This window comes from Bacillus rossius, chromosome 12 (assembly GCF_032445375.1).
Source record: "Bacillus rossius redtenbacheri isolate Brsri chromosome 12, Brsri_v3, whole genome shotgun sequence".
In the NCBI taxonomy this organism is placed as follows: domain Eukaryota; kingdom Metazoa; phylum Arthropoda; class Insecta; order Phasmatodea; family Bacillidae; genus Bacillus; species Bacillus rossius.
Genome location: NC_086339.1, coordinates 15,980,212 through 16,006,633, shown reverse-complemented (window position 1 = coordinate 16,006,633; position 26,422 = coordinate 15,980,212). Strand labels below are relative to the sequence as shown.

The following is a 26,422-nucleotide window of genomic DNA, read 5'->3' as shown; positions in this document are numbered from 1 at the left end:
CAAAAATCCACCGCTTTACAATTAACAAAGAAATAAACTAAAAAAATAATATTTCAGCAGCATTGTAATACACTCGCAAAGTGCATGTGCAAAAAAAATTTCTAAAACAAAGGAATACAAAAATCTGTGCAACATAATTTTTTTTGTGCAACTGAAACAACATGTTTATTAATTAGTTTTCTAGTATCCAAGGTAAAATGCAATGACTTTTAAGGACCCTTGGCAACATAAATAAAATTAAGGACATTTTAAGGACACTAAGGAGGTGCACAAACCCTGTGTATGTACAACTACCGGTTCTAATCAGCTGCCAGATGGACTGACCTGACTTAGATCAGCTCAAGATCAACGTCGCTGTTTCTGCTGTCCGTCCCCCACTCCATTTCAGCTACAGGGCGTCAACTTAACTTTTGCTTTCAGTTATTGCTACAGCTTATGTCGCTCCCGAGATATAAAATTTTGTATTATTTCATATCTAATGTTCCTTATTGAGTAGTTACTATCCACTGTTATATGATTCATACTTTAACCTGGCATTAGTGTTTTCTTTATTTATGCTTCTACCTAAGTAGCTGCTTAATCTTGGTTACCCTAAAAATGTCCTTGGATTAGTGTCTAAAATAAATTAGATGCAGCACACTAACATCCACAGGTGTAACTAACATGCTGGGATTTTTTTTTTTTTTTTTAATAAATTCTGACTGCCTCTCTTCCTTTTACAACATCAAAGTACAGGTGAGCATCTGCCACAAACAAGTTAACAGCTATGCATTGTTTCTTTAATCAGTCCAATCAAAAAGGATATCAGCCAATATCATATAGAGAGAGAGTTTTGTCCTTGAAAAAAAAAAAAAATATATATATATATATATATATATATATAAATTAGAAGGATATTTTTTAACATATATGTCCAATGTTGAACATGAAGCGACAAAAGCCCTTTCAGCAAGGACAGATTCATTCACGTATGACAGAAAGCTGACAACACAAAAACAAATCTCACAGCCTATGATTCAATATACATCCCACCGCTAGCTGAAATGTTGACGAGATGCCACGTGAATTTATTCAGACTGCCAGCAGTGATGTTTGCTCCTTCACTTACCGAAATGACTGGCATCGTGAGAAGACCCCACGCGAAGAACTCCAGGAAAATAACCACCAGCGCATGGTACACACTTGGCTCTCCAATTCCTGAAGTCTGCAACAATCAGAACATTACCCAAGTGAAAACGACCAGTTTTTAAAAAATAAGAAAAATTTTAAAAAACTTTTTTCTTGATCGCTAGTACACCTGATTTTAATAAAATGGCATTATACAACAATGCATCATACCTACTTTGATCAGTATAGTAAGTCACCCACACGGAAAACAGCTATGTTGGGGGAAAAAAAATTGGTTTTACTGATGTGGGGTGGCTGGTTGTATCCAGTTTAGAATACATCTTACACTACCTTTCTGCCAACGAATAGACATGAAGTTTAATAACGATTTTATGGAACCCCCAGCAATGCACAAAGCTGAATTTTTTTTTATTTTTATATCTTGACAACAGTGTAGTCAATACAGATAGATATTAACTAGATAGTAGGCCTACATCACTATAAAATGGATTTTCTACAGTATTTGCAAAATAATATTCAACACCTTGAATTTAACTTGAAAAATAAATTTTCTAATAATTAACTGTTTTAGATCTGGTAAGACCACAATTATTAACTTATTTCCTTTTCTCAATCCTATATGTTGCTAATTTGATGAAACCAAGGAAGTTACCTAAAATAAATAAGGTTCTATTTTTCAATAAATAAACCTTAATTATGATTTACATCTACTTAGTTTTTGAGTTCCTCATGGAGGTAATCTATTACCTTTCTTATTTAATATCTTTACTGAATGATACTATTACAGTACTCAGCGCAAGATTGTGCTACCATAGAGGCTCGCTCCCAAACTGATGTCGTATGATGAAACACGACCGTGTTTTTTGGAGAAGCGAGGTTCTGACCTGGAAGCAGGTTCAAAGGTAAAGGCTTCCTTAGTTCACCTATTTCCTTCCACACGCTTTCTGGATACCAACCTGCCCAGTTGGTGCCGTGTCTGACGACCAAGCGACACGTTGTGTCCGGTGACTCATTATGGATACAATTTTGACAGGTTATTTATTCACATATGCAAGTTTATTTTCTGTCTTTACGTGGACTACATAAAGGAAGGTGGGACACCAAAAAGAAACTACATTTGGGTGACTACGATGGAGGAAGCGCAAGATTGTGTTGAAAGTAATCGAGTATTTTTCAAAAAAACGTTGAGTGTGAACAATGCAATTAGGGAAGCTTTGGTCAACTCTGGTTAGCGGTAGTGATAGTGATTAAAAGGTATCTGTTGTTACCAATTTATTAATCAAGTTCACTTTACAATTATTATATGAATTTGTACCAATGAACGTGTGTAAATAGTTTCTTGTAATTTGTTAAGAGTAAAAAAGTAGCAATTTATAACAAATTTATAAGCATGATATTACAAAATATTATAAATTACTAAATGAGTTTTTAAAATACCTCTGGTGCAATCAGACTTCCAAAGAAACATCTCCTGAAATATTTAATGCATTATAGATTAGGCAACAGCATGCTCCATAAGTCGTGTGCTGCAATCTTAACAGTGAGATGCTATAGCAGGAGCATAGGACTATAACTATACAAACTAGGGTAGAAACACATTATTTATGATTTCTCATATCAACAATTTGGATAAATTATTCAAGATATAGATTACAACAGAAAATTTATAGACACAAGATGATTGTAAGTGAATTCAGGAAACCATGAAAAACTAAATCAGTATATTAATAGTAGATATATCAGAAAATAACAGAAATCGGGTCCTACGGAAGTGAGTCTTCACAAAGGAGACACTTTCAAGAGTGAACAATATGGTTATAAGACTCTTTTACAATAGGACAACAGGCCTGCAAGTTATTACTTAATCCATGCATTAAAAGCATCCTTGCTGAGGAAAGGTGACTGAGCCGACATCCTCTGCACCAGCATTAAGGTTGTAAAAAAGAGTGCAACACGATAAATTTCAAGGACAGAGGCAAAGCTTTGACGAAAAGTCTTGTAAATATTGCTATCTTATCACCACCAAGTGCCTGCTGGTTTGGGAGAGGGAGGGTAAGGGAGGAAACGATGCCTGCCATCAAAACGTTCCAGGAATTGACACAATGATGCTTGCGCCACAAGATGCCATGAAGGTGATTCAGGGATGTTAACGTCACACTATTCAAACAGTCAGACATGATCAACCATGTCTGGTACCACACAACGTGGTGTACAAATTGTGTAGGATAACCTGATGTTTATACACTGCACATGTGCACATGTTCTGGCAAGGAAATGGGAACTTTTTACGAGAGGAAAAAGTTAAAAATACAATTGTCTGTAATATATTGGAAAATTCACAAAAAATGCCCTCAGATGTTTATGAACTATCACTTGTGATGATATGAAATAGGTGAAGTTGCAAGAATGTTCACAGAAAATCTTAACCAGAATAGGCCGCCCAGTTCATAAGGAGCATTCAACCTTCCCTAAAATCATTAATTAACTCTAAATAACATTATCACTTGTTCAGCAATACTTCACATTGAAATAAAGGTCACTAGAGACAATGAGTGATGAAATGGAAGCATTGACCAAATGAATTGGTGAGGGACACAAGTTGCCTGAGAAGCAACATTTGCATTGAGCAGTAACCATAACATTCATGGCGGAGAAATGAAGATAAAAGTGTAAGGCAAGGCCCTTGAGTGCTTTTAAGAATCTGTACAGAGCATTTGTTCACGTCTAGAATTTATTCTAAGAAATGCTTTGTGGAGTAATTTCCATCAGGCATGTGACTTAGTTAAAGTTAAATGTTCATAAAATTATAATCTTTCATTACAAATTGTGTTATGTTAGTTAAATGTGCATTTTCTTATCAGACAGTCCATCTATTTAATTCACAGTATTATTTGTGCTAATTTAATTGGAGTAGTCAAAAAATTCTACTGATTCACATATTTTATATATGTTACTTGATTACTAACTTATTTTACTACTTACTTTGAGAAATTGTAAATAATTTTCGTAACCCAGTGAGACAAAGAAACCAGCAGAGTTTGCATAATAAACTTAAATCTAGAGTGAAGGAAAACCATCTTACATTTTCATTTAGTCAAACAAAGGTGTGGGTTTCTATGAAGTGTTTATTTGTTAATAATTTATGGACATTCATTTCCTAATAAACATTGAAGTTTTAATTAGGGAATTAATTTTTTGTTTAAATAACTTGTGAATATATTATTTTATTTTATTTTATTTTAAGTTAAAAAATCTACGAAATATTAAATAATAAAACCAATTGACTGAGCCATGTATTTAATAATATTATAGCAATAAGTCAAACAAAATGTATAAATACATATCTGCTTAAAGCACAATATGTATAATCCATAATCTGTTATTTAAATAAAAGTTTAAACAAGTTTTTGAAGTGAAGAGATTTGAACCACACCAAAAATTACCCCTTGAACACAACAGCATGCTATACCACTGCACTATCGAAACTTCCTATGTTTTGAAATGGATACTTAAATGTAATTCATTTTCAGTACCCATTTTTAAAACTTGTGATTATTTCTTTCTATTGATTATTTTAGTTTACCAAGTATATTATATGGTAGTTTTACTGTCATAAAGTTTCATCCCCTAATGTTTACAAAAGGGAATATATACTGGTTCATGTTGCTACACGTGGGTCCACCGTCTTGTCTTCTGCTCGTGGGTATAGCAGAAAAATAGAACACATTATATTACGGTTTCGGCCAAGACTTTGGGTATAAAAAATTTCATACCCAGAGCCAGACCCCTTGGAAGGGTGCTGAAATGTTACCTACATGAGAGCAGGCACGCTAGCAGAAAATAGGTATGAAAACTGCTAAGAAAATGGGTATTATGTGGGGCTGGCTTTAGTAACAATCAATAATCGTCAGCTGAAAAGAATGAAGACACAAACAGAAATGTGCATGTACAGTATATAACAAGAACACACTCAACAAGCTGTACTCTCTATATACATACATCTATTGTACTTTACAATATACATTACAAACAACACATCAATAATGTACATATAGAGTAACCATTAGTATATACACCATTACATGCACCATTCAAGCATAATGAGGGGAAAAACCAAATGCTGTCCATGCAATAGCTGGCTATCCACGAAAATACTACCCATATTGCATCTACCCTATCACAAAGCCAAGCATTTATCAACTGGCACCAACCAACATTGCATTTTGGCTACCACAAGTTATATATTATTTTAAACACAGTATTACCAGGCCATAATAAGTGGTTTGCCTGCATGCCCAAAACACAATTTTTTTTACACTGGTCACAATACAAATATGAAAAATTAATTTTTGTGTGTTTATTCAGTTTCAGAAAAAGGAAGTGTTTAGAAAACTTACCTAATCAATTTTAATTTAATTACAATTCACCATTTTCAGCACCAATATGTACTTCGATTCATTAATGTATTTCCATTACTCAGAAAGTGGTAGAGTAAAGAATTTTAAAACTATAAACAGCATGCTAGCCTGCTCAAACAAACTTTGCATTCTGCTTTAGTTATATGCACAATGGTGGCATTAGTCGAAATAACAATAAAATTTTTCTGTAGAAATCATTACAAAACATTCAAAAAATGTCATCAATTACCTCCAAAATATTTTTAGTTCATTTACTTTCTTCATGCTTGAAGCACATTCATATTAGGTAACCAGTGCCCGCACAACACGTGTGTTTACCTTGGAAATTGTGAGTTAGAGAGTTACATAAAGAGAATGTACTCATTTATCTGTGCCCTTGTTCCATAATTGAGCCAAAAGAGCCAGTAAATATGTATTGATGTCTTAAACAAAATGTTTTTGGAAGAGTTAAATGGCTTTTAGTTTATAACAAACAATAGGTTTGGAAAGTAACTACTTTCTACCAAACCACCCGGATGGATACAATTGTTATCATTGACAATTTAAAAAATATTTTTTAACTGTTAATCACAATTACAAACAAAACTTCTACATTCTTGCAGCCAAAATATATAAAGCTTGAAATCTCTGCAATGTAGAAAAAAAAAAGTACGTGAAGGCTTAGGTACAGGTAAGAAATTAGTATCGATGCACATTAAACCTTACGAAGATACAGAAAGATATTTAGACCCTACAACTGTAAAACTTAACACAATAAATTTTACATCCCTATAAACACGCAACCTTAATGTTTCGTAATGCAATGGCCAACATCGGAAATGTGCTACTCTAAAGAAGCACAAAAAAAATTCTATCTGAAATTTGAGGGAAAATGGACGTGTGTACAATGTTTTCGATAGAATATAGAGCATCCAAACATTCAAGAATTTTTGATTGAATCTCACACTAATTATATACTTAACAGAATCAAAGCAGCAATGAATTGCATTTATTACATTTTCTGAATACCATATGCGCACCCAAAAATTACACCGACTGAGAAATTTCAGCATATTTGTAATTTTATAACCAACGTGTATTTGGAACTGTATGAACCATATAAATGGCAAATATAAAATGTGGCCGACAAAATCGTAATGCTACGGCAGTGCAGGAGGAGCTACAGCGACAAGCAACACAACTCGTCCGCCGACGAGCCCCCCCGTGTTAGTTTCACGACAACGGTTAGTGCGGACCAATCCCAAAACGAGGCTCGTCTTCGCTTACCCAGGTCCATCTCCAGCACCGTTTCTCCTCCACGGCGCGCACGGGCGCCGGCTCTGCCATAACACAATCTCGTGCACCGGCGGGGCTCGTATCTTATCAGCAGCCGTGGGGGGGCGGGTGTTCACGATAACAGTTCGGCACACCGGTTCGGGCGGGTATGGTCATCGCGGCGGAAACAACGGAAACTGCTAGGCATGCGATCATCGCGCCACCATCACAAGCTGCCCGCCGGCGGCTGTTGCGCACCGGTCAACCTCACCATCTGTATCAAACACACCAGCCGCAACCGCGTCACTGCCACTGGTCCGTGGCGGTGGGCGCGACGCGCAACAGCCAGCCGCGCCGGCTACTACCTCGACTCTCGTGTCCCACGGACCACTCGGCAATCAGCGAGCCAGGTCAGGTTCAGGGAGGCAAGACTTGCAACTTTGCTTACCGATGAAAGACCAGAGGAAGTTTGGAAATTATAATACAATGCTATGGAGCAAGCAAAATTGCTTAATCAAATACACAATCAGTGTACTGATAAACATTTGTAATACACAGGGACAAGATTATTTGACGAATTGCGATCAAACCGAAATAACACCGAAAATCATGCCAAAACATCGAAAAACACAGAAATCCAAGTTTTCACACCATACAGCACAAAAATGCAAGTTACATCGAGGAATTAAGTAGTATTTAACCAAAACTTAATTCAAACATTAAAAAAAAACCTTTTAATATCATTATTCCCTGACAAAAAAATTGTACCAATTGTTGATCAGAAAAAAATCATTTAATTTGTTTTATTGTGCATCCGTTATTTAATTACTTTTAAACCACAAATTCTCGGTAATTTATTTTTATTGTTTGTAACATATCTGTTTAATACCAATTTATTACAAATTTTTTTACCATAAAAAATGTAGCATATAAATTTTACCACTACTTTGGTGGTATTACAAAACAGTTTTTATTATAATAAAAACAATAACACTGAAATTCTCGGTTTTTTAAAATTGTACTAAAAAGAAAAAAAAAACATAAAATCTTGTCTCTAGTAATACAGCATATGTAGGTACATACTTAGCCCACATAACTGCACCTATAACCATTAAATCTTAATACATTCAAAAATTTACAATCTTTTGTACACTGTACATAAATGAAGAGTTTTGCATCATTGTGTGCAATCTAACAATATATGTATACTTGAAACTGTACTTAAATAACAAATTATACACATTGATAAATTTAATAACTTAAAAACTTCATTCTAAACATTATGGTGGTCCCAAAAAAATTATTTACATACTCACACGCTATTACTTCTTATAGTAAAACAAGACAATACAATGTGAAGCCACCTTTCAAAATAATTTGTAAATATTCTAACACTATACCTTGGAAATGGGCCTCAGATGAAGGTTTGTGATTTCTTATTAAATAAAGTAAAAAACTGATAGTTGATATTCAAAGAAAACCATGCCTAAACCTTCGCATAAAATAAAATCCTACAATCTCACTTCAAGGAATGCATCCCTACTGATGTTACGTCCTTTCCAAGTGCTACTTCACCTAAACTGCTCAGGAGAATTCAGAGGTAAGTAGATATCAGCTGTGGATACACCCTCATTCATCATCGCGAACCTTTTATAGATTTCATACACAAATATACTTTAACCCCTCCTCAAAATGGCTGGCAGGCTCCCCTTATCATACCTCCTATTGTCTCAAACCACAGAGAGAAAAAAAAATAGTATGAAGTATTTATTTGGACAAATATTGGGCATATGTTCCTGACCTTACAATAAAAATACCTGTGTAACCTGTTAGACCAGTAGACAATACAAATTGTTTCCAGATGACTAATCACAACACAGACAAATCAAGCATTTCTAAACATGTTTACAAGGCATTCTGATCACACTTTTCCCAAGCTAGTACTTTGTACTATTTTCATTTCACGGTTCAAAAATTTGAAAGCTTCATTTGGCTGCATTAGATGTTTACAATTGTGGCGCTTTGTTGGTTGTCGAAATTTTCTCCCCGCAAATTTCTTCAATATAATTCTAACACAACTTGTCCAATGCCACTACTCAAAAAATTTTACCTCCTGTGAAGATTTTTGTTGTAGAGTAAAATATGTGGATTCCAGAATTATATTTGGTATAATGTAATGAATATAGTCCATATTTAAATAAATATATTATGAAAATGAGTTAAAGTATTTATTTAAACTACTTATGTACTCATTAGCAAAAGCAATATGTTAATACTGTGTTCTGAAATACACAAAAGAAACAGATCTGTACAAAATGCAATGTTACTTCTAAACTTGCTTTGCGCAAACCAGCAAAAAGCACTGTGGACTTGCCTCACAACGAACAATTGCTTATTTAATTAATGGCGTGTAAGTTGGTTAAGAAACTTGCAGGACTCAAGCATACAAACGACACAGCTACACCACAAGCGTAACTAATTGCAGCACCGTATCTTGAGATGATAAGCATGAACCGTAACAACACAATAAATGTGAGTTCAACTGCTTTAACATGCCAGTACTGGAAAACATCGAGTTCATTGGAAGAAAAAATTCCATGACGTAGGGATCAGTATTAAAATAGATAACTTTATGCCCTTCCTTGCTCTTATCTAAGATATCACTTCCAGATCCGGCTGCTGTGAGTCACATTGCAGGCGTGGCTGGTTATCAGTTTTACATGTGCATTCTTGCACAGTCTCACTGTGTTTTTTTTTAAAGCCCCCACAAAAAAAGACAAAAAATGTTTGGATGAACTTTTTCTCATGTCTTATAACAGAACTTGCATAACTACAACTTATCATATTCTTCCTACCTACATATTTAGCTTTAGTAAGATCCAAGATTGAGTATGCCTCCGTGGTCTGGAACAATATCACAAAAACAGATAGTGACAAACTAGATAAATTACAAAATAAATTAATTGATATAATTAATCAAAAGACCAACATTACCAACAATTCTAATAGTCTATCCTCTCTCAGATCTTTAGCTCTAAGAAGAGAGCTATTAGATGCCCTTTTTATCTATAACTGTTATACTAATAAAACAAAATGCAATTATATTCTAGATAATACTGGGATTAAAGTACCCACCTATAACAGTCGACACACCTTTATTATGCTCCTTAGGCAAATCAAATTATACAGAATTATATCAAATTTTAATAAACATGGTTGCTATGTCTCTCTATCAAAACATAATTTAAATATAAAACAATTTTTCTTATCTTAATTTAAATTGAATATGTTTAAGGTTAATGATGATACCATATTTAATTTTTTTTTATAATCAGGTTCTGGATTATCATTTCTGTTGTTATAGAATTATGAAACTTGTTCTTGTTTATCTGTTAGTTGCTTGCTGTGCTGTCTTGTGTATATGTTATTATAGTATTGTCCTCAATGTTATTCATTTTGTTTCATGTAGCTATTTGTTTTGTGTATGTATTTTTTTATGTTTATAGTGCCTATCACCCATGGCCTTATGCCGTTGATAGGCATGTAACAAATTGAAATTGATAAATAAATAAATAAAAGATACATTTAATTGAATCAGATCCTTTCACTTAATTGTCATGCTGCCAGATTGACGGACCGAAGAAAGGTCCCAGGTTCGACTCCCGGCCATTTCAGTCAGGTGAGTTACATTTCAACCCTTGTCTTCAACTGAATGCTGCATGTTGTCTTTTTCACTTTTACAATTGCAGATGGCATTATGAAACCAACGCGGAGAAATCCCACCTCAGGCTGGAAAGTAGGGATAGTACACATGATTTCCAAACCCATTCCACCTCACAAGGAAAAAAAATCTATCTTTTTAACAATTTTCCTCAGAATTGGAAATGACTGAAAAATAAATGTCTATTCAACATGCATTAATTTTGTAATCAAAAGACAAACAAAATTCTGTACATTATTGAATCAATTACAAATCATTTAAATTTACATGTATTTACGTAAATACACAAACATTAGAACTATGTATAACAGGTGCTTACATATTAACAGTTGAGTCAATTATAATTAAGGTTTTATCCTTCAAAAGCATAAGCAATTCAATGTCATTAGAAAAAAAAGAGTACAATATGTAATGAACATTGTTTACTTGTAGTAATTCAAGTATTGAACAAATACTTAATATTGTCTAAACGCTGTTTTGCTGCATGACTGATATTAAAACAGAGCTTTTTAACTGTTGTTAACAGATCATGAGAAACCTAACAGTTTGCTGTTTTGATTAAAACTGTACTTGGTTTGCCAATACATGAGCAATTAAGTTCTGATCAATGTTTTATCTCCATTATGATAAGATATAGAACTACAATATGATAAGAACGGTGTTTCCAAACTTTTCACTCAATTTACAGATTATTTCCAGCGGTATCCATAAACATTGCGAGGATCATCCCACAAATTGTTAAAACAAATTTTATAGCACAAACCCACAAATTATAACTTCTAAAATTGAATTTTTATTGTTTTACAACATTTAAATTTGTTAATTTAAACTTTGACCATCTTTATTAATAAAGCTATTTAATAAATAAGTAACATAAGGTGGTAGAAAGGATCTAACTGTACATTAACACAAAGTACGTGGTCTAACTGTACATTAAGGCAGTGTTCGCGATCAAACTGTACATTAAGGCAGTGTACACTTGCACTCACTTGCGTTGCTAGTTAAGTTATTAACACAGGTCAATTGTTTGAGCGAGTGATTGTATGATACAAGTAAACCCTTTGAGACACCTTTGAGCGCCATGGTGCACACTTTGGGAACTCGTGTGTTATGAGTTAGAAAGGAGCTTCGGCCATGACCTTGCACTAGCATGGACGACTACAATATCAACCTCCACACTTTCATCGAGCGTATATTCACCTTTGTGACTGATAAACGCACATTGTTTGGTATTATGCAGTAAGTCTGGAAAACTAACTATTTTCATTCCAACTGAGCACAGAAGGATCGTGAAGTTTCAGGTTGCCAAAGTAGTTATTGGGTTATTTTTTCCTGTAAAAATTCGAAAACATTAAAAAAAAAAAAAAACTTGTGTATCTATTGAAGATCTTAAAAGAGAATAGTTAAACAAATATAATAATAAACCCTAGTCACGGCCAATGAGAGGGAGGGACTGAGGGGGCAAAAAGCCCAGAAACTGAGCACCAAAGGAGGTCTGGTTGAGTTACAAAATATTATTTTATGCTGGTTTTGAGCCTGGCAGTTGGACAAAAATTAAAATTCTATTGCTAATACAATTAGTTGGAAACCTTACAAGTAATGTAATTATCCCAGATCACATTTACAGTTAATGCCATGGTAACATTATGTCTTCGGATTTAATTTTATAATTGTGGGCTATGAAAAATTCTACATTCTACATCCGACAATATTATTTTGCCAGTGGCCCTTTGTTTCTCTGAATGGCCCTGACGCTAGTGGTACGCTGAACCTCTTTACCTAACACCACACCAATCCCTCACTTAGCACATCTTCAAATCATGCAAATTCATTTTGCGCAATGTTAATTTTACTGCAGGTCTGACTACCTTATCGGCTGTTGTACAAACATCAGCTATGGTAAGTTCAGTTGTGGCTATGGAGTGTAAAAGACAAAATGTTTTTACGTCGGCGCGTATGCGCGTATGCCGCGTATGCCGAGCCGTACAGTTGTCGCCCGGCCACAGACCAAGACGTGATGAATTTCAGTTTAACCAGTGGCAGGGAACTCGTACGCACCAACACAAAGCAACGTCTGCCCATCTGCCGGTAACTGTACGTACGCAAGCACCTACAGTTGGAATCATACTGGATACATGGCTTCCAAGTAGGAGCATAATGCATCATGTTCAAGTATTTTGAGACAAAACTATAAGTATTACAGCGTGCAGATCATCATGAATGCCACACTTTGTTGGTTACACTTTAGTTTTAAGCATTTCAACTGTGCACATAATCATACAAAATAAGGAATATCAAACATTTATAAAAGTCTGATGCTGTTGGTTAGACTAGCGGGAATATAGTTGACAGATATCGGAACAGAAATGAACAGATGATTCACATGGAAATGTTAAATAAATGGTGCAAAGAAAAAAAATCACGAGCCTGACAGGTTTGCTGTGAACCAAGCGGTGATAAGCGAATAAGCACTTTAATTTTCGAAAAATTAAAATGTAAATATCCGGACAGAAATATTGATTTCACTGCCAGTAAAAAGTGGTTTGGAAAGTTCGTGGAAGGGTACACGACTTGAGTTAAGTTCACGTCCTGGCAGACAAACCACCAGCAGACTAATGATAAGTACATAACCACCTATCTCCCGTTAAGCGGTGTCATATTTGTCATACAAAGTATTCAATGATAGGCTTATGTAGATAAATAGTGTGACATATTTATCGTTCAGTGTTATTCTACGCTTTTGTACGCATTTAGGAACACATTAATTAAATTGGCCTTGCTATTTATGTAGACTAATGCCTCAGAATACCCAATTTCGAATACAGAAAAAAAATTAGGAACAAATTAGTCATGCTAAGTGGATAAAATTAATTAATCTAATTAAGAAATTTGTTTATGTGGGCAGGGAACTTTTTCATATGATTAAAATTTTATCTTTATACAAATAAGAGTCAAGTTTAATTTTAGAAATTAAATATGATGATTGAGTAACAACTTTATACTAACTTAATACCTAGAGCCAGCTTCAAGTATCAAAAAAATTAATTTTGATAATAAAAAAATAACAGTGTGTTAGGTATCTTGTCAAGCAAATAGTTATAAACAGGCTGCCCCTTTCCCATAAATTTATTTAATTATCAATGAAAATGATACTTATTAATAGTTTATTCTATTTTTAGTTGAGTTTCTTCAAATGTAACTCAAGTCGAGATAAAAATTAATATGTACCTAATTCACGGAATTTGGCAACATACCAATACCAACATTTTGGGCCTCCACCCCAAAACATTTGTCTTTACAATATGCCACTGGGTATTTGTTAAACAGTCTATTTAAAAATGATACATAGTACACAAGTTAACTAGTGCTAAATGTAAAAGCAGGTAGCGACCATTTTAGTCATGTATCAATGATAGCATTTTAAATATTAGCTTATATACAATGTTTGTAAATGAACAGCTAAGCAAACAAGGATTGGTTACAACACTTGATGATTCATTCACAGTCTAAATAATGCCTGTTCTAAACTTCCTTTTCAAGAAGCAATTACAATCCATTATTTCTTGGTTGAATCAGCAACACACAGAACAGATGCAAAAACATTAATTTTCAAATTGAGCCTTTTATTTTCCTCACACTTATTTACACCATGTAATTTACAAGCAAACATGAAAATAAGAAGAAAAAGTGCTGAAGCATGCAACACCACACTACATATAACATATTTTAAATTTCCAAAATTCCAAGTTGAAAATAAGGTAACACACAAAACACACATCAACTACAGAACACACAGATGCATCAATGCAATTTTTTTTCTTGCCCTGGGTACAAAATGGCAAGTGGTAAAAATTAAACTAAGGTGATTATTTTTGGATATGGTTTTGTGCGGGAACCTTCTTAGTTGTTTAGGCCCCGCTAGGGTAGCCAATTAAATATGTAGAGCTACTTTCGTGCTGCTTAGTAGGCTCCACACACACACTTAAACGTTGGGCTGAATAAAACTGTGTAATAAATTAGATTTCTTAAATTGTGTGACTCTTCACTGGTAATGTTGACATAAGGTAAGTCACAGTTAGGTGTTATTTGATTGATATGGAACATACATAAATACACACTGGAGTAGGTGGAATTACAAATAACACAACACAACACTGTGAATATTAAATATAGAATTATTTTATTTCCAATGTAAAAACGATTTAAAAGATTTCAATCTTATTAATATATTTAATTATTATTCATATCCAAAACAACCTAACTTAACGGTGACATCATAGTAATTCAATAAAAGTTCAATTACCAGGAGTTATGTTGCGCACATTTAAATATTTTCAAAAGTCTTAATTCGGGTTCGTTGACACTACACAGTTTTTAATTAATGTTTTTTTTTTTAGGGAACTTAAATCAATTTACCTCGGCTAGATAGGTTCAAAATCATCGGCAGAGCTCAGAGCCTCTCATCTATAGGACCACTGAGTCTGTTAATTAATGTGTAAATTCGTAAAATTTATGTCCAAGTATTATTTAAATCCTCTATAAAGTCAATTTAATTCATGAAATCAATGTTAATAATAAGTTTCGGCGACGATGTGACGTAAAAACGGGAGTTTCGTGATTCGTGCATAAGATTAGGGCACAAAAAATCTGGGCACTTTTATTACTCACGTTAATCACTCCTATGATATTTATCTTTTTAGATAAATCCTATTTAAATGTTCTGAACTCCCTAATGGTTCATAATTATCATCCACTATCCGGGATGCCTGATGCTAGATAGCTAATTTTCAGGATTTAAATTCGCCGACGTCACGAAGTTGCCGCTCATTCAGCTGGCCATTGTAGAACTCTCTTTCTTACTAGTTTCCTCAAAATAACCATAAAGACTCACTTTTAAATGGTGGCCCGTGATTGGCCAAAAGGACCGTTTCAGTTACCTAATTTCTTACCGAAAACGTAAACTCCGAACGCAACAATTGCGCGGATAACAAAATTTCACTTAAAATTCAAATACATAAATATTAAAATTAATAATTTACATAATAAAATTACGGCGTTAATTTTACCGTTTACAGTTTTCAAGTCCATTAGTCCTTAGAGGGGTATCAACAATACCTCGTTCAAATAGTCCGGTAAAAATCCAAAGAATCACTTTTCCATAGACATACATAACCAAATATTGCCGTTTCTGAAAATAAATAATATTATACATAGAGCAAACAAAATAAAATAAATCGTAAATAATAATAAATAATTAAACTGTCAAAACAAACATGTTGCAGTACAGATTTTGCCGCCCTTGTCAATTACATTGAACAGTGCTCTTTGACCTGTTCAAAACGGTGCAATGTGATTGGCACTTCTCTTTCTCCGTCGCACAATACACAACACTCTTCGTTGCCTAGCAACGCGCGCACCAAACGACAAACAAAAAAAAACAACTTGAGAGAGACTACCTCTCCTCCTCGATTCGTTTTTTACCGTTGCGCGCCTGAAAATCGCGCCTTTTTAAACACTTTTTATCGGGTCGTCGCTGCTAACAGACCTGCGCGAAGAAGTTCACGGATTTTGCAGTGCAAAATCTTCGAAGGCTGGAACTGCTGCTGCTCTCCGACAGCTTCTGCCTTGAGCCGCTCCTGTTGAGAAGGACTCGGGAGGACTTACTTACTGTGAGTATGATTCACTAAAGGGATTCGAAGGGGTGCAATGTACACGTGGGTCAACAATAGGACGTTCTCCAGGTCACGTCACGGCAATGGGTCAACGTCCATCTGCGGTGATGACTGCATCCTTGCTGCGACTCCTCCTTCCTGCAGCGGACAGCGGCGTCGAGACGGCGCCTGTCCTCAAAACGACCAACAAACCTGGCCTGGTTCACCACGCGTCGACGGGGTCTGGCGTGGGGCGATGATGCTGTACCAGACAGCACGGCATCTGGCACTGCAGCTGACGTCATCAACTGCTGATGTGGCGGCGTCCAGCCGCCCTGCCTCACGACTACGCGCGAGACGGCGTCGTGGCGTCTGCGGTGCTGATTGCGTGGGGCGAGGTCACCACTTCCCACAAGGAAGCACTCGTCTATTCCCATCACTGTTAGGTACACAATCGTTGCGAACCGCACTACGTCTAGCTCACTCTGGTGTAACCTTCGCACCTGACTTAAGTATAGGTGTCCGGGTCTTAATCGATACCTTAATCACTATGTGCGTACTTGTACTCTTGCAAATACAAGTGTCTGCAGGCAATACAACTTGTGTACTTGCCGCGGAACACTATGACGTCACCGTTAAAACAAAAATATCTTAAATTAACCTTAAAATTCCTAGCTTAACATATAACATTCTCATTATTAACATCATTGTTAGAAAAAAAAATAAATAAATACTATTAATTATTAAATCTCAATTCTTGCATAACAATGCCTGGTTATCAATATCCATTAAATTCAATATTAGTACTTTGCTTGCTACTAACATATCACATTGTTAGTTCGTACTTGATTAGTATGCATCACAGTGCATTTGCTTGTTTGTGTTCTCATTTCATGAGATTTCATACATTTCACCACAACATTTCATTATAGCGTATCATTATTGAATATCAAACATCACATGTTTTGCTTTTCATTATAACATATTGATAGCTAACATAATTTATATTCATTACTCAATGTTTGTAACTTACATGTTTACATTTCATTATTAAAAATATTTGCATTTAACTATAGCATATTTAGCTTGCAATTTACATTTGCATTTCATCACACTTGTTAACATTTCATCCAAGAATATATATCATATCATGTACATACTGACAATTAATAGTTCATTGTTATGTTTACATAGTACATACTAGCAATTGATCATATAATATAACATTTATATATAACTATATATATATAATAACATTTACATAACATACCATTAACCTTTCATTATGTTTACAAGTTATACAATCAAAATTTCATAGCGTTTTTACACATTGTTTACATTATCTTCTCCTATACAGAGAAGTCGTTGGTTTACACAATTACCAACTTAGTAACTTTTTCAATTTCAGTCTGCTGTGCTCAGCTCAACAGCTGTAGAGGCTTTATCTTCCTCCTCTCATCTTCCATTACTGTGTTTTCATCCCGTAGCGGTCTCGCTGGGTTGAATAATGTTCACATTTCATCTCATCTTGGTTACTATCAGTAACACATGAGTCTTGTAATCTACTGAGGCTCCTGGCTTCAGTGTAGCTAAGGTTCCTTTTACACATCAGCTGTTTCACAAACATGCTGTATCAGGATAGCTTTCAACATAGGGTATCACATGTTCAATATCTTTTTCATTTCTTTTTAAGAAAATTTTCTTGCTTCTTCAATTTTATAACTTCTGTTAGGCGAAGTTGCTTGTGGACACTTGTTTGCCGGAGTATCTTCACTTCTCGTGACAAAGGGCTTAGATCCTGAGTTTTTCAGATCCACATTCTTCGCTATTCTTCACATCATTCGAAGAATACTATTCAAGCAACTATGACAGTGATGCGAGTGAATAGTGTTGAGACGACGTAATTTTCTCGTATAGGGGCTTCTCCCAATAAATTCTTAAAAATCATCGATTTCAAATTTCAGTGTTTTCATTTCATAAAATATCAATGCCTTGACATCCAAAGTTTAATAAACTAAATATTTCAGCTAAATCTGATTGGATTTGTATGCGAAATGAGTGCATACTTTTCTAACCTGCATTCTGGGTAGAATGCAATCCTAAAGATCATTCTTTTCCCTAAATTCATCCCAGAAATGGTAATAAAATAGTGAAGTTTTAAAATCTTAGTGAGTTCTTCTATAAATATTAGAAAATTTAGTGATTTTCTATTTTTCATCATCAACATAACGACGCCTATTGGATTACTCAGCATCATCATTAAATCAAGGTAACCTGCATAATATTACTCTGCTTGTAGTTGCAAAGGGTTATGTGCTTTTAGAGATGCTTTGCATGCCAGTGTTTATATATGTCTACACAGCAGGATGGGGTATCATACCACCTAGTTACATCGACACTAAATAAGCTTAATTTCTTCTCGTTTGTTAGTACACAGTACATACAGCTTCACATAGGTATAGGCTAGTCTAATGTTGTATATATATGTCTTAGTGACATTTGAGTTCATACTCATACGAGGAATTGTGCAAGCCAACTGATACATAAATACAATACACATTGTACACAGGTAGCTTCACAGGCTACAATAACATCTGTATGGGTGGCATTTCACTTCACCTCAAATACAGCAATATAGCGGGAATTACACTTCCGCATAACCACAGGGTAAATATCTGCATAGGTGGCATTTTACTTCACCTTTACACAGAAACAAGCGGGAATTACACCTCCGCTTAACATTACAAATTACAGTGGCTGCACTACGCCTCACATGGCGTACTAGATCACATAATCACAGTGACATACACTTACTCCTCTGTACAGTTCAGATCCTTGGTCTGAAACTTACACTTAGACTGCTCTCAGCTGTTTATGGTACTACACCTTGTACCATCACGAGGCATTCGCAGCTTAGGTCGGTACTGCTTACATAGTAGTAGGGCTCTTGTATTCCCTTAACTGCGTTATATTATAACGGCCTACTGGTCGGCCTGTTGCTGGCTCTGCTAGTGCATAGCAATTCTCTTGTACTATGTCTGTGATGACATAAGGACCTTCAAATAACAAAAACAATTTCTTGGTTACATGTTCCCAGGCCTTGCTTACTGGAGTTGTTTTCTTCAGTACCTGGTCTCCAATTTTAAATTTTGCTAATTTTGATGCTGGTTTCCTCTTGCGTCTGATGTCAGCTTCTGCTGTCAACTTCCTCTTCACTAGAGCTTCTACCTCTTCTCCTGTAGGTAGTTTTTCCTCTTCATTAGGGGTGTGTTCACATCGGGGTAAATATTTCGGGTTGATCGCCACCGATCTATTCAGGCTCATGGCTTCTCCAGGGGTAACTCCAATAGAACCATGTACAGTATGGTTAATAACGCACTCTACATATGGCAACTTATCTCGCCATGATTGCTGCGAGTTATGGCATAGCGTACGTAAAAGACTCCCTATTGACTTCATGAGTCTTTCCACAGGGTTACTTTGTGGATGCCGTACACTGATGGTTGTAGGTATTGCACCTAATTTCCTGACTCCTGTTTGCCACAAATCACTGGTAAACTGGGTACCTCTGTCTGACAATACCACTTTAGGTAAACCAATTTCTTCAACGAAAGTTTTTAATTTTTGCATAACTGCTTTTGCAGTTGGGTTCACAATTGCATATAATTTGGTGAATTTTGTGAAAACATCTTGCATCACAAAAACATACTTAACACCTCCCTTTGACTGTGGTAGGGGGCCAAATAAATCAACTGATAATAATTCCAATGGTGCTGTTGGAATGATTGGCTGCAATTCTCCATGCAGGTGTTGTCCAGGTGGTTTCACCTTCTGACATAGGTCACAGGCACTTGTGACCTTACTTACATAGCGTGACATGTTAGGCCAATACACTTGCCTCTTTAATGCTTCAATGAGCTTCTTGCTCCCTACATGTCCCAAGGCTACATGTAGTTCCCAGGTGATTGGTTGCCTCAAATCAGCTGGTATCACTGGTTTCCAGTGATCTTCGAAAATGCCTCTCTTCCTTGACTGGGCAAACAAAACATTTTCTGCTGATAAACAGAAATGTTGGTGAATTTTATTATCAGCTGACTGCTTCTGCAGCTGGTCGATAGTGTTTTTGCAGTACTCATCTGCTTGTTGTTTACATTTTATATCCTTCAGGATATCTCGGAGTTTAGGATTGATTTTAAATATTTCTGTGGATGCTGGTGCCACTAGAAATTCCTTCTGTCGTTTTGATGTAGATGGTGAACTTTCTTGTAGTTCATGCAGGCGACTTAGGTAATCTGCAGTGGTGTTGGCAGATCCCTTGATATGATGTATATGAATATCATATTCCTGCAGTAGCAAAAACCATCTCGTAAGGCGGCTACCAAATAACTTGCCTGCCTTAAGGCATGTTAACGCCTGGTGATCTGTTAACAATTTCACTGTTTCTCCAAGTAGCAGATCCCTGTACTTCTGGAGTGCCCATATGATGGCCAGAGCCTCTCGCTCTGTAACAGTGTAATTTCTCTCGGCTTGGTTGAGAGTACGACTAGCCATTGCTACAGTCTTTTCAATTCCATTTTCCTCCTGTGCAAGCTTACATCCTAGGGCTGTGTCAGAGGCATCTGTGTATAACAGAAATTCCTTCCCTTGGGTTGGATGGTAGATGACGTGTTCAGTCAGGAACAAGTTTTTCAAGCTGATGAAGGCTTGCTCGTGCTCTTCACTCCACATCCATGCCTGACCTTTCTTCAATAGGCTGAACAGCGGAACTGCACACTGTGCAACTTGGTTGGAGTATATCCTGTAAAAACCAATTATTCCTAGAAACGCTCTCAGCTGTTTCACGTTCCTCGGTGTAGGAAATTCCTGAATGTTCTGCAGCTTGTCTGGGGCTGTCTTGATGCCTTCAGGTGTGAGGATGTGACCTAGAAAGGGTAATTCCTCTCTGCAGAATACCGATTTTCTAATTTTCACAGTCATGCCTGCCTCTTGCAGTTTGTGCAGTACAGTGGCAACATGCTGCATGTGCTCTTCAAAATTTGATGATGTTATTAATATGTCGTCGACATACGCCCTTGCAAATCCCTGACACTCGGGTCCTAAGGTTGCGTCTAGACATCTCGTAAAGTCAGCCACTGCGTTACACAGTCCAAACGGCATAACTGTAAATACATACTGCTGATTCCTGAACAGAAATGATGTATATTGGCAGGAATTAGGCTCTAATGGTATCTGCCAATAGCCTGACGACAGATCCATGGTTGTGAGATACTTCACACCTTGATACAATCTTAAAATTTCTGCCGTTTGTATAGGACTTTCCCTGTCCTTGACTGTAATTTTGTTGAGCTCCCTAGCATCGAGACACAGTCTTACTGTCCCGTCTCGTTTACTCACACAAACTATGGGGTTAGCATAGGGGCTTGCTTCTCTCCTGATTACATTCCAATCAATCATAAGTTGTAGGTAGGCTGTGGCTTCCTGAACGTACTTCACCGGAATGGGATAGCATTTGCGGTGGTACGGTGCCTCCTCATTTATTTTAATTTTCGCTTGGTAGAATCTGTTTCTGCCTGGCTTGTCAGAAAATACTGACTGAAAATTGGCCAGTACACCAAACAGTTGTTGCAGCTGACTGGGTGATACACTCTTCACCTCCTGTAGTGACTGTCTTATGTCTTCAAGTGATGCTTGAAGTTGCTCACTTGCTTGTGCATTGTATATGTGCCTGTGCATAGGTTCACTGTACAATATTCCCACAAAATTTTCCCTCACATGCCACTTGCCTGTGAGTGTGACTGGAGTTTCACAGTCATTTGAATGAATTTTACATAGTTTAAAATCTATCACTACACCAAATTGTGATAGAAAGTCGGTGCCTATTATTAGCGGTTTTGCTAGGCCTTTCACAACTAGTGCAGTCATGTCTTTCGGTCTGCCTAGGCCGTGTACTGTTATCAGTACCTGTCTGTTTACAATAGGGCTTGCCCTTGATGTCACTCCAATTATCTTGAGTGCTGGTACTGGTATCTTGGGTAGTATGATGCCCTGATGCTCGAGGTAGTTCACCAACTCCTCACTGATACACGTGACTTCAGCGCCACTGTCAATTAATGCATCCACGTTGCATTCTTCAATTTTTAATGTCACATGTGGACAAACTGTACAAACTTGATGAACCCTATTTTCATCATTTTCATTATAGAGAAAGTCCCTTTCACTTTCTCTTAGCATAACAGTGCATATAAATTTATCGTAGCTGATGCAGCTGTAAATTGGAGTTTTGTCGTTATGTACCCCTGAGCCTGAATAGTGGGTTTCTGTTCGGGGCGATCCAACTGAAACCCGTTCTAGTTTAACGTGCCCTGGTTGGCACGTCCACCTGGAACACGTTGTTGTTGTTCTTTGAGGTTCCAATTACTTGGTCCTGCGACGCTGGACACTGCAGCCTTGAACTCGGCTGCTACCGGGTTCACTTCCCCTCTCTGGTAGTATGCAGCTTGATGTCCTGGATGCTGCGCCTGGAATGGTGGTGGAAATGTCGCGTTCTGGTAGCGTTGCTTGTTTCCAGAGAACTGGCTATTATGGGCTTGGCCGCCATGATTCTCTGTCGTCTGGGGGGAATAATGGTGGGGTGGCATTCGGGTTTCTTCGTGCCGGCCCTGGTATCGAGGTTCCTCCGTCTTGCGGTACTTCCTCGCGTACTCTCTCTCGTCTTCAGACGAGGATCTTGGGCGTCGGTCACGGGACTCCCTGGGAGGCCGTACTTCAGGCGAGTAGGAGCGGCGGCGGTTGTCGTTGCGGTCGTCCTTCCTCTTGCGCTGGTACATCTCTTCGTCGCTATGATAGTTCCTCGTATTTGACCACCAGGTCTTCCTCTTGTTGTAGGGGCCTTTGCGTTGGCTCATAGCGTACCGGCCATATGAGCTTTGCTCTCTGCCCTTGGGTTGCCACGTCATAGTGTGGACAGCTGCCTGACGGTTGTCCCTTGGCTTGTTGTCCCTGTTTTGCCAATAGTTATTCAGGGGTGGCTGGCGGTTCTGCTGGGGTACCCTCTCGTGGTCCTCCTTGGGTGCTGGCGTCCTGTCCATTTTCTCCAGCTTGTCGTAGTTCAGGAGCCTCTCTCTGAACTCTGTGACGTCTCGGTACGTCAGGCCGGACAACTGCTTTTGGTAGCGCAGCGGCAACTGAGTGAGTATTGCCGCTACGAACTCCTCGTCCGTCATGGGCAAGTCGAGGTATCTAGTTTTCTCAAACATTGTTGAGAGGTGGGCTTCCAGCGTTGTGCCCTTCCTGGGGTCATACCTCTCAGTATGGAGCTGGGCACGCAGATTGCTCTGAATGCGCAGACTCCAATACTGCTGGCGGAACATGGCCTGGAAGTGATTGTAGCTACTGGTGGTTGCACTCAGCATTTCCCACCAGTAGAAAGCCTGCCCTTTCAACGCACTGTTGAGGCATTTTAGTACCTCAGCCTCGCTGAGATTGAACGTGGCCGCATATTCCTCAAAGCGCTTCAAGAACCGTATAGGGTTCTCGGTAACCCTTCCTGAAAACGTGGGCATGGCCTCTGCCCAATGCTTGGCCGGGTGGTGGATCAGAGTAGCAGGGTCCATACTCGACGTGTTTACAAACATCCTGCTACTTGGCCGATGAGTGATGGGGGTGACACGTGACGGTTCCTGGGGCAGGTGCTCAGTGTAGCACTCGGTGCCGCCCTGTTGCTTGCTTGTGGTGGGCAGTGTTGGAACAGTAGGTCCATGGCACTCGCTTGCCTGGGCCTGGCCTATACTACCAGCTGATGCAGCTGTAGGGCTCGGTTGGACAGATAGATTTTCAAACCTGTCCCTCAGCGTAGCTGTGGCCACCTCGATGTCACCAAGCCTACTCTCCAGGTGCTGGATGTGCTCACGCACCTCTTCCCTGGCGTTGGCCTGTCCTCGATGCTCGTTGGCCATCATGTTCCTCAGGGACGTGACGTGGGATTCCAACCCATCTACCCTGCTGTTGTATTGGGAGACCTGTTCGGCTATCTGCTGAATCTCCTCATGTTGTTGCAAGAGTCTAACCTCGATGCTGTGCTCGAGATTCCTTAGGCTGGCATTGTTCTGTTCCATGGCAGCATTGGTCTGTTCCAATCCAGCCCTCAACTCAGCCGTGAGATTGATGTTATTTTGCTCTAGTTTTTCAGTGAGAGCAGTGTTGTTTTGCTCTAGTTTTTCAGTGAGAACGGTGTTGTTTTTTTCCAATTTAGAGTCGTTCTGCTTCATCTGAGCATTTGTCTGCAGCAAGATCTGCATCAGTGACTCTAGTGTCACTGGTGGTGGAGTAGGAGTGCTATCCTGGGGTGCAATTGTGTGTAGGACAGTGTCATTTATGTTTTCCTGCTCCATGATTAGGGGAGATGTGAGCCGCCCTAACCTTTCCTCACAGGTGACTACAGGCGAATTCCCTGCAGATGATGAAGGATTCGACTCACTGCTTGAGGTTTGTGCAGTAGCATACTCCTCCCCTACACTTCGTGATCTTTCTCTAAGAAAGTATTTGTTTTGTTCGTCGGCCATAGTGGTGTGCAAGGAAGTAATTGAAAAAAATAATGCGTTACACAAATAGTGCACTTGCACACAGTACTCGGATGGTACAGAATTTACACAAAAAAATTGTTGAGGTGTCCCTTAACCTCAAAATCGGCCCCACCGTATGGGCTCCAAATAAATATGTGCGGGAACCTTCTTAGTTGTTTAGGCCCCGCTAGGGTAGCCAATTAAATATGTAGAGCTACTTTCGTGCTGCTTAGTAGGCTCCACACACACACTTAAACGTTGGGCTGAATAAAACTGTGTAATAAATTAGATTTCTTAAATTGTGTGACTCTTCACTGGTAATGTTGACATAAGGTAAGTCACAGTTAGGTGTTATTTGATTGATATGGAACATACATAAATACACACTGGAGTAGGTGGAATTACAAATAACACAACACAACACTGTGAATATTAAATATAGAATTATTTTATTTCCAATGTAAAAACGATTTAAAAGATTTCAATCTTATTAATATATTTAATTATTATTCATATCCAAAACAACCTAACTTAACGGTGACATCATAGTAATTCAATAAAAGTTCAATTACCAGGAGTTATGTTGCGCACATTTAAATATTTTCAAAAGTCTTAATTCGGGTTCGTTGACACTACACAGTTTTTAATTAATGTTTTTTTTTTTAGGGAACTTAAATCAATTTACCTCGGCTAGATAGGTTCAAAATCATCGGCAGAGCTCAGAGCCTCTCATCTATAGGACCACTGAGTCTGTTAATTAATGTGTAAATTCGTAAAATTTATGTCCAAGTATTATTTAAATCCTCTATAAAGTCAATTTAATTCATGAAATCAATGTTAATAATAAGTTTCGGCGACGATGTGACGTAAAAACGGGAGTTTCGTGATTCGTGCATAAGATTAGGGCACAAAAAATCTGGGCACTTTTATTACTCACGTTAATCACTCCTATGATATTTATCTTTTTAGATAAATCCTATTTAAATGTTCTGAACTCCCTAATGGTTCATAATTATCATCCACTATCCGGGATGCCTGATGCTAGATAGCTAATTTTCAGGATTTAAATTCGCCGACGTCACGAAGTTGCCGCTCATTCAGCTGGCCATTGTAGAACTCTCTTTCTTACTAGTTTCCTCAAAATAACCATAAAGACTCACTTTTAAATGGTGGCCCGTGATTGGCCAAAAGGACCGTTTCAGTTACCTAATTTCTTACCGAAAACGTAAACTCCGAACGCAACAATTGCGCGGATAACAAAATTTCACTTAAAATTCAAATACATAAATATTAAAATTAATAATTTACATAATAAAATTACGGCGTTAATTTTACCGTTTACAGTTTTCAAGTCCATTAGTCCTTAGAGGGGTATCAACAATACCTCGTTCAAATAGTCCGGTAAAAATCCAAAGAATCACTTTTCCATAGACATACATAACCAAATATTGCCGTTTCTGAAAATAAATAATATTATACATAGAGCAAACAAAATAAAATAAATCGTAAATAATAATAAATAATTAAACTGTCAAAACAAACATGTTGCAGTACAGTTTTATTAATTAAAACCAATAAAATGTTTGAAAATGAAAAATGAGATTAAAAACACTGAGATATCAACACAGGGCTGTCACATTTTGTAATACTTTTAGAGCCTACACCAAATTCTTGTGCCATTGCAGTAAA

General features: G+C 37.3%; 1 protein-coding gene across 4 annotated transcripts in view; it reads right to left on the bottom strand.

Moving 5' to 3' along the window:
• LOC134537602 (hippocampus abundant transcript 1 protein) overlaps nt 1-26,422 on the bottom strand; it is a 73,236-nt gene that overhangs the window by 34,378 nt on the left and 12,436 nt on the right. For 2 of the 4 annotated variants that reach the window (XM_063378201.1, XM_063378202.1), the window contains exons 2-3: nt 6,813-7,074; nt 1,109-1,204 (exon numbers count right to left, since the gene is read on the bottom strand). In XM_063378201.1, coding sequence (XP_063234271.1) covers nt 1,109-1,204; nt 6,813-6,872 — 156 coding nt within the window. In that variant the 5' untranslated portion in view covers nt 6,873-7,074. The remainder of the gene's footprint in view (nt 1-1,108; nt 1,205-6,812; nt 7,075-26,422) is intronic. The other 2 variants (XM_063378199.1, XM_063378200.1) reach the window with 1 other exon arrangement.